This window comes from Maniola hyperantus, chromosome 9 (genome assembly GCF_902806685.2).
Source record: "Maniola hyperantus chromosome 9, iAphHyp1.2, whole genome shotgun sequence".
In the NCBI taxonomy this organism is placed as follows: Eukaryota; Metazoa; Arthropoda; class Insecta; order Lepidoptera; family Nymphalidae; genus Maniola; species Maniola hyperantus.
The window spans coordinates 1,395,371-1,410,916 of NC_048544.1; the positions used below are offsets into that span (position 1 = coordinate 1,395,371).

Here is a 15,546-nt window from a genome sequence, read left to right on the forward strand (position 1 = left end):
GGGATATCTACTCGTGTGGTCCTAGTACAATAGGTAAGTAACTTTGTTTAGTTATTTATTTTATCTAATTTTAAAAAAACCGGCCAAGTGCGAGTTGCTCGCGCACCAAGGGTTCCGTACTCAGGTATTTTTTTGACATTTTGCTCCATAAATCAAAAACTATTATGCATAAAAATAAATAAAAATGTGTTTTAGAATACACACAATACAGTAAAGCCCTTTCATATAATACCCCCACTTGGTATACTTATTATACATTGAAAATTGAAAATACTAATTATTTTTTCATTAACACACTTTAATTTTTTTTTGTAAGTTGTAATCACAAATCTATGGTTTTCGGATTTATTCCTTTACTTGTGCTCTAAGACCTACGTACCTACTAAATTTCATGATTCTGGGTCAACGGGAAGTATCCTATAGATTTGTGTGACAGATACGACACAGACGGAGAGACGGACAGACAGACAGACAACGAAGTGATCCTAAGGGTCCCTTTTTTCCTTATAAAGTACGGAACCCTAAAAAGGTACCTGTATATGTATAATAATATAGGTAGGTAGGTACCTACCTGGTGGTATTTCTTTGTATTTTTAGGGTTCCGTACCTCAGAAGGAAAAAACGGAACCCTCTGTCTGTCTGTCTGTCGGTCCGTCTGTCCGTCCGTCCGTCTGTCCGTCCGTCCGTCCGTCCGTCCGTCCGTCCGTACGTCCGTCAGTCCGTCCGTCCGTCCATGCGTCTGTCGGTCCGTCCATCGGTCCGTCTGCCCGTCCGTCTGTCCGTCTGTTCGTCTGTCGGTCTGTCCGTCTGTCTGTCTGTCCGTCTATCTGTCTATCTGTCTGTCTGTCTGTCTGTCCGTCTTACAAATAAAGTACGCAACGCTTCGTACAAATAGTACTTTTTTATTTATTTACCAACTAGCTGACGCCCGCGACTTCGTCCGCGTGGATGTAGGTTTTCAAAAGCCCGTGGGAACTCTTTTATTTTCTGGGATAAAAGAAGGCAGGTCATGCCTGTCGTAGAGGTGATGGCCGTTGGAGCCGGAAAGTTCTTGAGTGGAGACCGCGTAGGTATAAGTAAGCGTAGTGTGGGACGCCTTCCAGCACGATGGACCGACGATATACAGAGGCTGGCGGGAAGTGGCTAGGTGAGGAAGGCTGAGGACCGGGTGTGGTGGCGCTCTTTAGGGAAAGCCTATTTCCAACAGTGGACGACCACAGGCTGATGATGATGGAAAAATCACGTTGATCCGTTGCACCCCTCACACGTCCCTATCCGCCTTCTCCACTCCTGTCACGCTGGCGAATAAGTTTGGAATAGAATAGGATTTCGATGGAGTGCGTGGATTTTTGTGAACGGAGTTCAACCATGTAGTCGTGGTTTGGTACAATAGTAAATGGTACAATATTAATTCACCAACAACAGTTCCTAAAACCCATAGAATAGGAGTGCAGTACCCTGCAGCATCAGTATTGAAGAGTTGGAACTTAAAGTTCAATAATGGTATATATGTTTGGCATCTACAATATTATCTCACAATCAACAGTGGCTTAGGAGTGCAATACCCTGCATCATCAGGGTTGAAGAGTTGGGATATCGAGTTGAATTATGAAGTCGTTGCTTGGTACCTAAACCAGAGATAGTTTATTCTAAGCGTACCTTTAATATCAATTCAACATCAACTATTCCTAAAACAGCTGATTGAAATCCAAAAGTACAAAAGCTACCCGTCATTATTATGATGATGGTTGAGAAGTTGGCACTTGAAGTTTTAACATGTATGGTTTCTAACAAAAAAGAATGAATGAAATCGGACTACGCGTTAATGAATTACAGCTCAGTATACATTTTAACTTTCAACCCCTCTCCTAAGGGAACCATGCTGAATTTCGGGATAAAAAGTATCCTATATCCTATATCCTCATAGTATGACGTCAAATCGTACCAAGTTTCATTGGAATCCATTCAGTAGTTTTAGCGTGATGCGCGGCCGTGATACAGACAGACAGACAGACAGACAGACAGACAGACAAAAATGAAAAAAATTCCAGTTTGGGTTCAGTATCGATTATAGAGTGCCCTCGAAAAAAAAATTTCAAAATATCTTCAATGTACAGAATTTCACCTGTTACAGTTTTAGTATAAGTAATAAAATAATAATAATAATATTGATTCAGATACAAGTTAGCCCTTGACTGCAATCTCACCTGGTGGTAGGTGACGATACAGTCTTGCTTACGACTATTTCGGATCGGAAATTCTTGGATTCAGGTTAAATGCAGTGCAAAAAGAGAGATCATTAGGATTCCGTACCTCAAAAGGAAAAAGGAACCCTTATAGGATCAGTTTGTTGTCTGTCCGTCTTACAAATAAAGTACGCAACGCTTCGTACAAATAGTACTTTTTTATTTATTTATTCAGATACAAGTTAGCCCTTGACTACAATCTCACCTGGTGGTAAGTGACGATACAGTCTTGCTTACGGCTATTTCGGATCGGGAATTCTTGGATTCAGATTAAATGCAGTGCAAAAAGAGAGATCATTAGGATTCCGTACCTCAAAAGGAAAAGGGAACCCTTATAGGATCAGTTTGTTGTCTGTCTGTCTGTCTATCTGTCAGTCTGTCAGTGTGTCTGTCAAGAACCTGTAGGGTACTTCCCACTGACCTAGAATGATAAAATTTGGCAGGTAGGTAATAACAGTTATAACACACGTAAGGGGAAAAATCTGAAACAATGAATTTGTGGTTACATCACGAAAAATAAATAAAAATGTGTTCATTAACGAATAGTTAGTATTTTCAACTTTCAAGTAAGATTAGTAAACCAAGTGTGATATCATATAAAAGGACCTTACTTGTACATCAAAAACCGATTTTATTTATTTTTATCCATACTAATATTATAAATGCGAAAGTGTATCTGTCTATCTGTCCGTCTGTCTGTCTGCTAGCTTTTCACAGCTCATCCATTTAACCAATTTTGATGAAATTTGGTACAAAAATAGCTTGCATCCCGGGGAAGGACATAGGCTACTTTTATGATAAATAAGATTTAGTGGATACCGCTATTTTTCTGGAAATAACGTTAGATGCGAAACTTCAATGGGGCTCTCATATAAATAACTTATCGAACAGACAGTTCTGCTGCATATGCGGTAAAAAAGATTCGCCAGTTGACAGACATAGAAACGGCGAGACTAGTATATTTTAGTTACTTTCACAGCATTATGTCATATGGCATATTATTAGAAAAGAAAAAGAAAGAAAAGAAAAAACGTTTATTTTTTAAAGCTGTACCACACATTACCAGTTACCAACTGGTTAGGTTATCCCAGCGCCTCTTATACTTGAGTAATAAAGTCAAAAAACCTCAAGTAGAAGAAGCGCCGGAATAAAGTATGTCATGTGTGGCACAACCCAAAAAAAAAGGTCCCTACTCAGCATAAATGCATATTGTCTTGCACAAGTACAAAAACATACAGCGCTGGTTTTCAGTAGAAACCCTGATTCAGATGGCACCACGGAATTATTATGGGGTAATGCTGCTGGTATAAATTCTATTTTTGTGCTGCAGAAAAGGGCTGTTCGAGCCATATATAGTATGGGACCACGAGAGTCGCTGAGAACTAAATTTAGAGAAGTTAAAATTATGACAGTGCATAATCAATATATTTTTGAAAATTTATTGTACGTATATAAAAACATAAATAAATTAACAAAAAAAGTGACTGTCATAAGTTCAAAGTGACTGTCATAAGTTCAAAGTTTTCATAAAACGTAAACTAATTAAAAAATCCTATTACATTGTAAAGGATTATTTAAATGATAAGCAAGCTTGGGAATGAGTTGCTCGGCTTTGTGATAGTTCTAATAAGTTTAATTTATGATTTTGTAAAGTGGTGATAATAAAAAGAATACCCGGCTGAGTTAGCTGTGGGCTCTTCTCAGTCTTGGGCACGTTTGGAACCCTCGTAGCGTTTGCGAAATAATTATCACCACTATATTTTACAAATCCAACAACTGACAATCGAAAAGAGTAATTTATTACCTATTTTGAACAAATCATTTGACTTTGACTTTTGATCCCGGAAAATCAAAGTTCCCACGGGATTTTTAAAAAACCTAAATCCACGCGGACGAAGTTGCGGGCATCATCTAGTGCATAATAAATAGTTTTTGATTTATCATGCAAAATGTCAAAAAATACTATTTACCTATTTATTTATTTTTATTTTTCACTAGCTGCCCCGGCGAACTTCGTACCGCCTAACAGTCGATTCTTTTTCAGGAATTTTTTAAAAATTTTCTCTCCGTAAGAACCATATTCGTACTTCAAGGAATATTATAAAAAAAGAATTAGCGAAATCGGTTCAGCTGTTCTCGAGATATGCGATCAGCAACACATTTAGCGATTCATTTTTATATGTACCGAAATTCTAGTTACATAGTAGTAATAAATTAAGTTACATTGTAAATGCTTATCTCTAAACGGAGATTTAGAGATAAACATTTTACTATTGTAGTACGGAAACCTCGGGGCGCGAGTCTGACTCGTACTTGGCCGGTCGGTCTGTCGGTCGGTCGGTCGATTTATTTAGAATGCATCGTATCGACAGCTGGTGGTAGTAGTTTACATATATCCTACTAATATTATAAACTAGGTGAAGCTATGATAGCCTAGTGGTTAGGACGTCCGCCTTCTAAACGGAGGTCGGGGGGTTCGATCCCGGGCACGCACCTCTAACTTTTCGGAGTTATACGCGTTTTAATTAATTAAATATCACTTGCTTTAACGGTAAAGGAAAACATCGTGAGGAAACCTGCATGCCGAGTTCTCCATAATGTTCTCAAAGGTGTGTGAATTCTACCAATCCGCACATGGCCAGCGTGGTAGACTATGGCCAAAACCCTTCTCACTCTGAGAGGAGACCCCTGCTCTGTAGTGAGCCGGCGATGGGTTGATCATGATGATGATGATGAGGTGATGCCCACGACTTCGTACGCGTGGATTTAGATTTTTAAAAATCCTGTGGGAACTCTTTGATTTTCCGGGATAAAAAGTGGCCTATGTCACTCTCCAGGTCAACCATACCCATGCAAAAATCACGTCGATCCGTTGCTCTGTTGCGACGTGATTGAAGGACAAACCAACGAACCAACAAACAAACACACTATCACATTTATAATAGGTGTAGTGATGTGTGTGTGTGGATGTTTGGATGTTTGTTACTCAATCACACAAAAACGGCTGAACAGTTTTGGATGAAATTTGGAATGGAGATAGATAAAAGTGTTAATTTAGGGTATACCCTAAATTAACACATAGGCTACTTTTTATCCCGGAAAATCAAAGAGTTCCCACGGGATTTTTAAAAACCTAATTCCACGCGGACGAAGTTGCGGGCATCAACTAGTAATAAAATATAATTTGGACTTATCCGAATTCCGAAAGTCAGGGTTGTCAAATCACACTTTACATTATAAAGGCGAAATTTTGTATCTGCGTGTGTGTGTGTATAGGTTTGTTACCCTTTCACGCAAAAAGTACAAGACGGATTTGGCTGAAATTTGAAATAGTGATCGCTTTTGAAAGAGTTCTCGCGGGATTAAAAAACCACTATATCCTCGCGGACGAAGTCGCGTATATCATCTAGTTACAAATATAAGTATGTAGGTCATATTGTGTGCTTAGACAATTTAATTATATACTTGAGTTTTCGTGTAACAGAAACAAAAATGGATTGGCGGAAGAGGAAAAAGAAACGGTTTAGACTCGCAAAAGCTTCTCGCAAAAGCAAATCCCTTGCAAAGAGGAGATCTATTAAAATTCATCAGAATCTTTCCAAACCATAATATTATCTTGTGATGATAATGCCATTACCTTTTCGGGGTTATTCCCGTGCGTCACACCCGACGTGAGTAACAATGTGACTCGACGGGAATTTTATTTGACTGAATATGTACTTTTCCGGGATGCTGAATTTGATAATGACATTTATTTTCAAATCCAAAATAGCAGACATGCACTTTTCACAAAAAATAGAAATGGGTGTCGTTTTCAGGGTTTCCAGGATGCTGGTTTTGATAATGACATTAATTTTTTAATCTAAGATGGCGGGCCAGCACTTTTTATAAAAAATAGACGCGAGTGTCGTTTTCAAGGTTCTCCAGGATGGTGAATTTGATGATGACATTTATTTATTTTTAATAAATACTTATATATTATACTTCTATTTTAGTGGATCACGGGATTTTCTTTGGCAAGGAAACGACAAAGCAAAAAATCGAATTGAATTAGATTATGATGCTATCACACCGTACCATTTAGAGCCAGCTTCTGAAAGTTTGACACTGTGTTTGTAAGTTGATATTATTTAGATACTAGCAAATGCCCACGACTTCGTCCGCGTGGGCTACACAAAATTTCGAACCCCTATTTCACCCCCTCCAGAGTTGAATTTTCAAAAATCTCTTCTTAGTGGATGCCTGCGTCATAATAGCTATCTGCATGCCAAATTTCAGCACGATCCGTCCAGTAGTTTGAGCTGTGCGTTGATAGATCAGTCAGTCAGTCAGTCAGTCAGTCAGTCAGTCAGTCAGTCACCTTTTCTTTTATATATTTAGATTAGGAATTAGGATTAGGATAATATAATTATTATGTTACTAGCTGCCCCGACGAACTTCGCACCGCCTACAGTCGATTCTTTTTCAGGACATTTTTAAATTTTTCTCTCCATAAGAACCATCCCCGTACTTCAAGGAATATTATCAAAAAGAATTAGCGAAATCGGTGCAGCTGTTCTCGAGATTTTGCGATCAGCAACACATTCAACGATTCATTTTATATAATAATATAGAGATTTACTATTTGTTGTCAGATTTGTCAATGCTGAATTATGTTGTATTTTAGTGACTCAAGACATTCCTTTTAGAAGAAAACAAGGAAAATAAAATGAATGTGCCCAATATACGTACCACTGAAATCCAACATGATGCTGCAACATTCAATTCCGTACTAAATATTGAAAGGTCTACCCATACCATACTTGTAAGTTGTTATGCTATGTTTTTTGCATACATTCTATATAGATAATACTCACAATATATTTACGTTGATTGTATGTTTATTAATTCCAGAAATGAAATGGAGAGCTTCAATAGTTCTGCGTCGAATGATACATCTAATGTGACTGTTGAAACAGAAAATGATACATATTGTGTTTATGTGTGTAGTGGGCTTTAGAGGGAAATTGAATTGTACCTACTTCCTACTTATAAAAATAAAATTTTCATTTTTGAGATCAAAGTGGAATTTATTTAGACTTTTTTATACACAAGTAGATGGTATATATAGTTTTTAGTCGCTACTAATAGATAAGTGTAGGCAACAAAATTTATTTTCACAGACAAACGAATGTGTAATCATGTGTTCCTAATAGGTAATCCGCCAGCACAGAGAATTCAACTCCTAGAGTACGCATATACAAGGATTTACATGAAAACAAAATCGTAAAATGTTGGCGGGGGACAGGGGAGAATGCTTTGTTGTGATTGGTGGACTGACTAATAAAAACAATGTGCGGAATGAGGGTACCGAACGGGCGTGGGCGATGATTCATTTAAAATTCCGTGGGATCACCACGATTTAGCAATGCAATTCCTTAGGTACAGCATCAGGGTCGAGAAGTGGGTCTTCGAGTTCAATGATAAAGTCTTTACTTGGTAGATATAGGTACCTACCTCTCAATATCAATTTATAACCGACAGTTTCAAAATCCCATAAGTTTTGGTGGTCATGTCCCCTGCAGCATCAGGATTGAGGAGTTGAAATCCACATTTTATATAGGACAATGTTGCAAAGTTTCTTTATCAATTAAAAAAAATACGCAAATCGGTTCAGAAATCTCGGAGATTTCTGTGTACATAGGTAGAAAAACACAACTCCTTTTTTAAAAGTCGGTTAAAAAAGTATCCTTTGTTAATTCTCTACTTATCTGTAAAAGTCCCGTCAAAATAGGTTCTGCCGTTCCGAAGATTAGCCCGTTCAAACTTCAAACAGACAGACAGACAGACAGTTTTTAAAAACATTTGATTCAGCTGTTATGGTACAGTTCAAATAACAATATTATGAGCTTGCGGTAGTTATTTCGAAATTACAGACAGACACTTCATAGAAGTATGGATTTCTATAATATAATATAAGTACGAGTTGTTTATACACGCTGAGGTAGTAGTTACCTAATAGGTATGTATGTAAGTGAGATTTTATAGTATTCATCAAAAGATAAGTAGGTAATCATTATCATTCAAAAAAAATTTAAAAATATCTATTTCAGTAGGTAAAACAATTTCACACAGTGCGTAGTAATTGGGACCATCCCAGTAACTGTTTTAGTATTGCTACGAGTACTCGTGGCAGGCGACCCCGCTCTTCCATAAAATCTTATACAATAATAATTGAAATAAGTAGTTCCTTCATAAATCATATATTTACAAAAATTCATCGGTGACATCTGTCCAACTATCTGTGTGCCATCATCAATATATCCGGACGCTAGTGTGAGCGCATGCACTCGCTACACTGCTCATCACTGAGTCTATTTCTTTCTATCACAATGTTAGGTGAAATAGCATACAGGTTACCCACGTGGGCCGAGCAGTTCGGACGTGCATCCAGCGTCACCTTAAGTTCAGAAATTCTAATTTATAATATCATACTAGATGATGCCCGCGACTTTATCCGCATGAATTTAGGTTTTAAAAATCCCGTGGGAACTTTGATTTTCCGCGAGAAAAAGTAGCCAATGCCCCATGATGCCAATTTCATTAAATCAGTTGAAAGGATGAGCCGTGAAAATCTAGCAGACATTTCACATCTATAATATTAGTATGGTGGAAGTATGGATATGTTATTATAATATTAAATTAAATTGTGAGATAGAGCGAATATATATTATAATATTATATAAATTACATTGAACAGCTGATAAGATTTGGATATTTTACATTTGACTTTCATTGATATATTATACTTACTTTTTATAGTTTACTAGATGATATCTGTGACTTTGTCTGAGTAAAAAGGTTTTCTCATTTTTTTCTTTATTATTATTGTCACATACAAATAAATTGAATATTAGGTAGCGCACATTGCAAAGAAACCACAGAGATTTGTCCCTCAATGCGTGTCTGCGCATTAAATCATGCCTACTTATCATAAAAAAATATAAACGAACAGTATTAGTAACTTAATTTTATAAACAAAGAACAGATAATACAAGGTTAACAAATGAAAATTAACAAAAAAATAAAAGCTATCTGCATGCCAAATTTCAGCCCGATCCGTCCAGTAATTTTGGCTGTGCGTTCATAGATCAGTCAGTCAGTCAGTCTTTTATATATTTAGATTTAGATTACTTTAAGAAACAGCTATCTGCATATTATTGAATAATAATTTTCTTATCTACTGTTCAGTAGGTATGTTATCTTAATAGCAACAGAATGTTTACAACTTGTCATTGACCTACAGCTAAATTATTGTACAATAATGTACTACTTACCTAATGACTGTAATAACTACAAGATCTATGTAATACGAATAGGATAATTATCAATTAAATGTCCACTACTAGCTTATGTCCGTGACGTCGTCCGCGTAGATTTAGATTGTTAAAAATTCTGTAAGAGTTCTTTGATTTTCCAGGTTGAAAAGTGACCAAGTCATTATCCAGGTCTTCAACTATATCCATGTAAAAAATCAGGTCAATCCGCTGCTCCGTTGTGGTGTGATTGACGGGCAAACCAATAAAACAACAAACAAACACGCTGTCGCATTTATGATATGGGTCGTAATAATACCTAATCAATCAATGATTTGATATCACCTACAATAGTGTAAATTAGGAATTTAAATCATTCCCGATATGTGGAATGTGTAGGTTTACGTTTGATAAAGCTTACATCATAAATCTTCATGATTCACATGAGACAGATAAATTCACATTTTTGTCAGAGTATGCCAGAGTAGTTTGAACCCATCTGGTGTCCTTATTCATGGACCTGTTCCTTCTCTAACCTCTAAATGAGCCACCCTCCCTCCGTATCTCTCACTCTTTCCCTCTCTTTATGAGCTATGTTTTTAAGTAAGTCTCTACTTTATCAGGAAGTTAGTTTATAATCGTTTGCAAAATATCAAACAAGCTAACAGTCAGATAAGAAAATTTTAAGTCTCTAGCATATCGGAAAGTTAGTTTAAAATCAATAATTGCAAAAGTATCGAAACGACAAACAGACTGACAAGAAAGCAAGTTGATAAAAACGTGGTAATAAAATACCGTGAGCATAATTTGAATCTACGAGTGTATTATGTAAACTACCGACTCGCGTAAAAATTAACATTGCATAACTTTGCATACTCATTATTTTAAAATTGACGAAAATCACGAGATTTCGGATAATCACCAAAAGTTGACGTTGATATAAATTACCTATTTTGTATTTTAACGATTTCTAAAAATAAAACCGGCCAAGTGCGAGTCAGACTCGCGCTCCGTGGGTTCCGTGCTACAGTCGTATTTTTACGATAAAGCAAAAACTATTTAGTTAGACGGCGCCCAGCACACCTGCATAGCCGCTCTAACCCGATGCGGGTGACATGCGGGTGTGCGGGGCGTCCTCCCGCCTCATACCCCGGTTGCCATGTCGATCTGTCGCGAATTATACACCTTACAGATTAGCTAGCTCGCAATGCAAGCCCCGGCCCAGACAGCGTGGCGACAAACCTATACCTACCGCGCAGACAAAGCAAGGCCTCGTGAGTAGCCACGGTGTCGATATACGTTGGGGTCCCAAGGTGCTAGAATGGCGACCTCGCACCGGAAGACGCAGTGTTGAAAGACCCCCCATTAGTTGGACGGACGACATCAGACAAGTCGCAGGGAGCCGCTGGGTTCAGGCGGCGCAAGACCGTGGCGTGTGGAAGTCCCTACAAGAGACCTATGTCCAGCAGTGGACGTCTATCGTCGGTCGGTTGATGATGATGATGATGATGATGATACAAGTATATATTAGTGTGATAGTGTGATGCTCTATTTCACTTGTTGCAGGTACAATGTCTCGAGACAGGTCATCTAGGCGGTTCTACCGCGCGGAGTCCACTCACGATCTTCTGTCGTACATGGACAAGGGGCTGACGGCCTGCGAGGAGAACCGCTGGACCTTCGAGACAGCTTGGGAGGCCGCTAATAAAGGTACCTCTCCCTTTCTACCCTCTTACTTTATTCTTTGGAGTTCTATCAGAATCCACGCATAATGTTCTGTCATACATCATGACATAATCTTATGTCAGGCTGATGGCCTGCGAGGAGAACAACTGGACATTCGAGACAGCTTGGGAGGCAGCTAATAAAGGTACCCCTTCCCCTTCTACCCTCTAACCTTATTGTTTGCGAGCAGAGTTGCGGGATCTTCGAGACGGTTTGGGAGGAGGCTAATTAAGGGACCTCTTCCTTCTACCTTAATACCTTCTTGCCTAGTGTTGTACTAGAATGAACTGAAGGAGGCCAGAGAAGTACAGGTAGACCCTCGAGGTGGCTCATAAATTTAATTTAATTTATTTATTTATAAATAAAGGTGAATTTCCTTTGTTCGCCCTTACGACCTTCTTTTGTCTAGAAAGTAGCTGTAATAAAGGCAGAATAAAAGTCATCTATGTACCTAATATTGTTCTGTTTATGTTTTCAAGTTTTATACAAAATCAAAAGCTTAAGCATTAACAAATAGAGTTGCAACTTCTTAAAGAATGGAACCAGTATATCCAGTTTTCTGTGCGCATGTTCAAAATCTAACAATAGTATGACTTCCCTTTGTGTAATAACATGTGGCCTTAAAGAGGACAAATGGTAAAGAAACTTAAGTAATACATTCATTAGCTCAACGGGTAAAGGAGTGGACTGAAAACCGAAAGGTCGACGGTTCAAATTTACTCGTGTGGTTCAAACCCTTTTTTTTTAACGCTGGGAAATGTGTTTACGCGTCCCCCCCCTCCTGGAAGCCAGCCAGCTAACTAGCCAGCCAACCAACTGGAGGGAAGGTATGTGGGACTCGCCGGCCGAGAGGCGACCGGAATACCCACTAAAACCCAGCGGCGCTCCTGCGCGTCGCCTGATGACTGGATCACGGGAACGCCGAAGCAAACCACTGCGACCCAGCCAGCGACATCCGCCGAGGCGGACCCTCCACCGGGGATCCCTCTCACGAGGTCCCCACACCGAACGTCCGAAGCGCACCGACGCACCGAGTGCGCCTCCCGTCCCGGGGACCCAACGGGCGACTACTGCAGACTCCGCGCACGTCGCCCGCGTCCCATCCTCCGCTTCGTCCACTGTGCCCTCCGCTAGTCAGAGGGACACGCGGAGAAACCTTCCCCTGCCAGGTCATTAGCCATGGCTAATAATATCCCCGAAGACAGATTATTAGCCATGTTACCAGGGTGCACCGGCCCGAATACTGCTCTTCCCCTCGAATGCCCGATGCATCCAAAAGGAACCAGCAGCACCCAGGCACACTGGGAGGTGACCTGGCTGGCACCCCGTGTGATTCAAACCCTGCCCGTTGCACTATTGTCGTACCTAGCACAAGCTTGACGCTTAGTTGGAGAGGAAAGGGGAATATTAGTCATTTAACATGGCTAATATTCTTTAAAAAAAAATCAAAAATACAGAAATAGAAATATTCCAGTTTATAATGATTAATGAGATTGCATTAGTCAGTCAGTTCTCTAGAGGTACTAAAATAATAAGCGATCAGTGCTTCAGCTTTTACGAGCTTCGATAGTTTTTACGAAAACTAAATTCCGTATCCAGGAATCTCTGTAACGTCTAGCGCTAATGTCCCTAGCGAAGCTACTATATGTTAAAACTAGTTTATACCGGCGACTTTGTCCGCGTGGACTACACAAATTTCCAACCCCTATTTTACCCTCTTAGGAGTTAAATTTTCGAAAATCCCTTCTTAGCGGATGCCTACGTTATAATAGCTATCTGCATACCTTTCAGCCTGATCCGTCCAGGAGTTTGAGCTGTGCGTTGATAGATCAGTCAGTTAGCTTTTCCTTTTACATATTAAGATAATAAAAAATAAAAAATCTTTGACTTTGAATAAAAATTGACTGACACAAACCATTGCAGTTTACGGAGACCTGCAAACTTATATTCGTGGACAAGGGTACAGTACGCGTAATCGTAATATAAACGGGTGTCTCCCGTCAAATTCTTCTTTCCGAAGTTATAGTCCAAAAGAAATGAATAAATTGGATTTCTTTGTTTTCTATTGCAGTTGGTGGTATCTACACTGTAATCAGATCCAAGGCTTATGTGTCTACGGAAGAAATGGGAGAAAACTATTGTTTACTTGGTAAGATGAATCATCTCTCAAGGTGGGGTTTCCTTGGCTGTGCCATGCATCCAGAGCTTCTTGAGGGACTAAGATTTTGTAGATGAGCCTGTTTCAGCATCATATGTGAGGACAAGAGGGGCACACTGTTAACCAGTGCTTTTCATTATCGTATATTAGCTGATGCCCGCGACTTCGTTAGCTGTTAAAAATCCCGTGGGAACTCTTTAATTTCCCGAGATAAAAGTGTCCTATGTCACTCTCTAGGTCTTTAGATCCTCGATCCGTTGCTCCGTTGCGACGTGATTGAAGGACAAACCAACAAACAAACACACTTTCGCATTTATAATATAAAGTACTGATGATTGGTTACATTTTCTTTAAAGTTTGTCTTTCTAGGTCCATACAAGGAACACTGCGCTCGTACAGAGGTGGAGGAGGCAGATTTCCCTCACGACTCCCCGCTCACCACAGCCGTCAACGCCATGAGGAGCCAGGGTTACAAGGTAAATTATAACATACCAGATGATGCCGCGACTTCGTCTGCGTGGATTTAAGTTTTTCCGAAATAAAAAGTAGCCTATGTCCGACGTCAGTGCCCGGGATGTAAGCTAACTCTGTACCAAATTTCATCAAAATCGGTTAAGCGGGTGAGCCTTTAAGAATCCCGCGGGATCTCTTTGATTTCCATGATAAAAAGTAGCCTATGTCTTCCCTGGGGTGTAAGCTAACTCTATACCAAATTTCATCAAAATCGGTTAAACTGTTGGGCCCTGAAAAACTAGTAGACAGACAGATAGACAGACACACACATTTTCGCATTTATAATATAAGTAATTTTTTTTTGGTGGAGGAAAATTCTAATGTAGGTATACTGTCTGGCATCCCTACTTCACTGCACGTGTTGTGCAGTGATCTACGGACTAAAAACCTCCTCCACTCTCCGATATCTCCACCCAAGGCTTCCTGGTATTGCACGAAGCATTGCATCAGGAACAAGTCTTCTTCAAGTAGTCTTCAAGTCTAATTAATTTTTGATATTATGTTCACAAAAAAAATGCTAAAATAAAATAAAATAAAAAATAAAAATATTTTTTATTCAAGGACTAGTGTAATATGCATTCGGAGTTGGTATACGGATACGGCCATGCCGTTAAAGCGAGTAATATTTAACTGCTTAAAACGCACGGAACTCCGAAAACATGGACCTATAATACTCTCCAAATAGTTTTTTTTTTTTGAAAGAATATTAGCCATATTAAATGACTAATATTCCCTTTTCCTCTCCAATTAAGCGTCAGGCTTGTGCTAGGAGCAGGTACGACAATAGTGCAACGGGCGGGGTTTGAACCGTCGACCTTTCGGTTTTCAGTCCACTCCTATACCTGTTGAGCTATTGAGGCTCTGATAGAGATAGAAAGCCTAGGCACTACTACTAGGCTATCATGATCATGCATGTAATATTTTTTCTCCAGCTTCATACTGGAACCTGGCTAGTGGACGGCAACCCGCAGATCATTCTGTTCGACATCGGCTCAGCGGCGTGGCAGATGGACAGCTACAAGCAGGAGCTGTGGGACACCACGTCCATCGGCATCCCACACCTGGACGTCGAGGCTAACGACTCCGTTATACTGGGCTTCATGGTGGCACAGTTCATTACCGAGGTCAGTTGTGTAGGCCACGCGGAAGTCTAGTCTATCTTCTATCTCTAGATATATAAATGGAAATGATGACTGACTGATCTATCAACGCACAGCTCCAACTACTAGACGGATTGGTCTGAAATTTGGCATGCAGATAGCTATTATGATGCAGGCATCCGCTAGGAAAGAATTCTTGAAAATTCAACCCCTAATGGGGTGAAATAGGGGTTTGAAACTTGTGTGGTCCATGCGAACGAAGTCGCGGGAATAAGCTAGTTCATGATAAGTATAATACGGTATTTGACAACTAGTCAAATCAGTAACTTTTTATCAAACGTTCCAAACACGCGCTTAGTATGCGAGATTCTATGGAATATAGGGCGATTGTCTAAAACCTGCATCAATCATTATTACAATCTCAATTGTTCTGATTGGCTGAATTTGTGCGATTCTTGTTGCAACAATGCATTGTGGCCAATAGTGAGCGAGCATTAACCAATCAGAGA

The 15,546-nt window shown here is 39.4% G+C and overlaps 1 protein-coding gene across 4 annotated transcripts in view; it reads left to right on the top strand.

Annotated features, from left to right (window-relative positions):
- Glys (glycogen [starch] synthase) overlaps positions 1–15,546 on the top strand; it is a 38,383-nt gene that overhangs the window by 1,179 nt on the left and 21,658 nt on the right. For 3 of the 4 annotated variants that reach the window (XR_011237115.1, XM_069500834.1, XM_034971781.2), the window contains exons 2-5: positions 11,108–11,251; positions 13,338–13,415; positions 13,794–13,900; positions 14,870–15,061. Coding sequence is in view for 3 of the 4 variants with exons in the window: in XM_069500834.1 (XP_069356935.1) it covers positions 11,113–11,251; positions 13,338–13,415; positions 13,794–13,900; positions 14,870–15,061 (516 nt within the window). In the remaining variant the exon portion in view is untranslated. Of the gene's footprint in view, positions 1–11,107; positions 11,252–11,354; positions 11,412–13,337; positions 13,416–13,793; positions 13,901–14,869; positions 15,062–15,546 lie in introns of those variants that run through there. The other variant, XM_069500835.1, reaches the window with a different exon arrangement.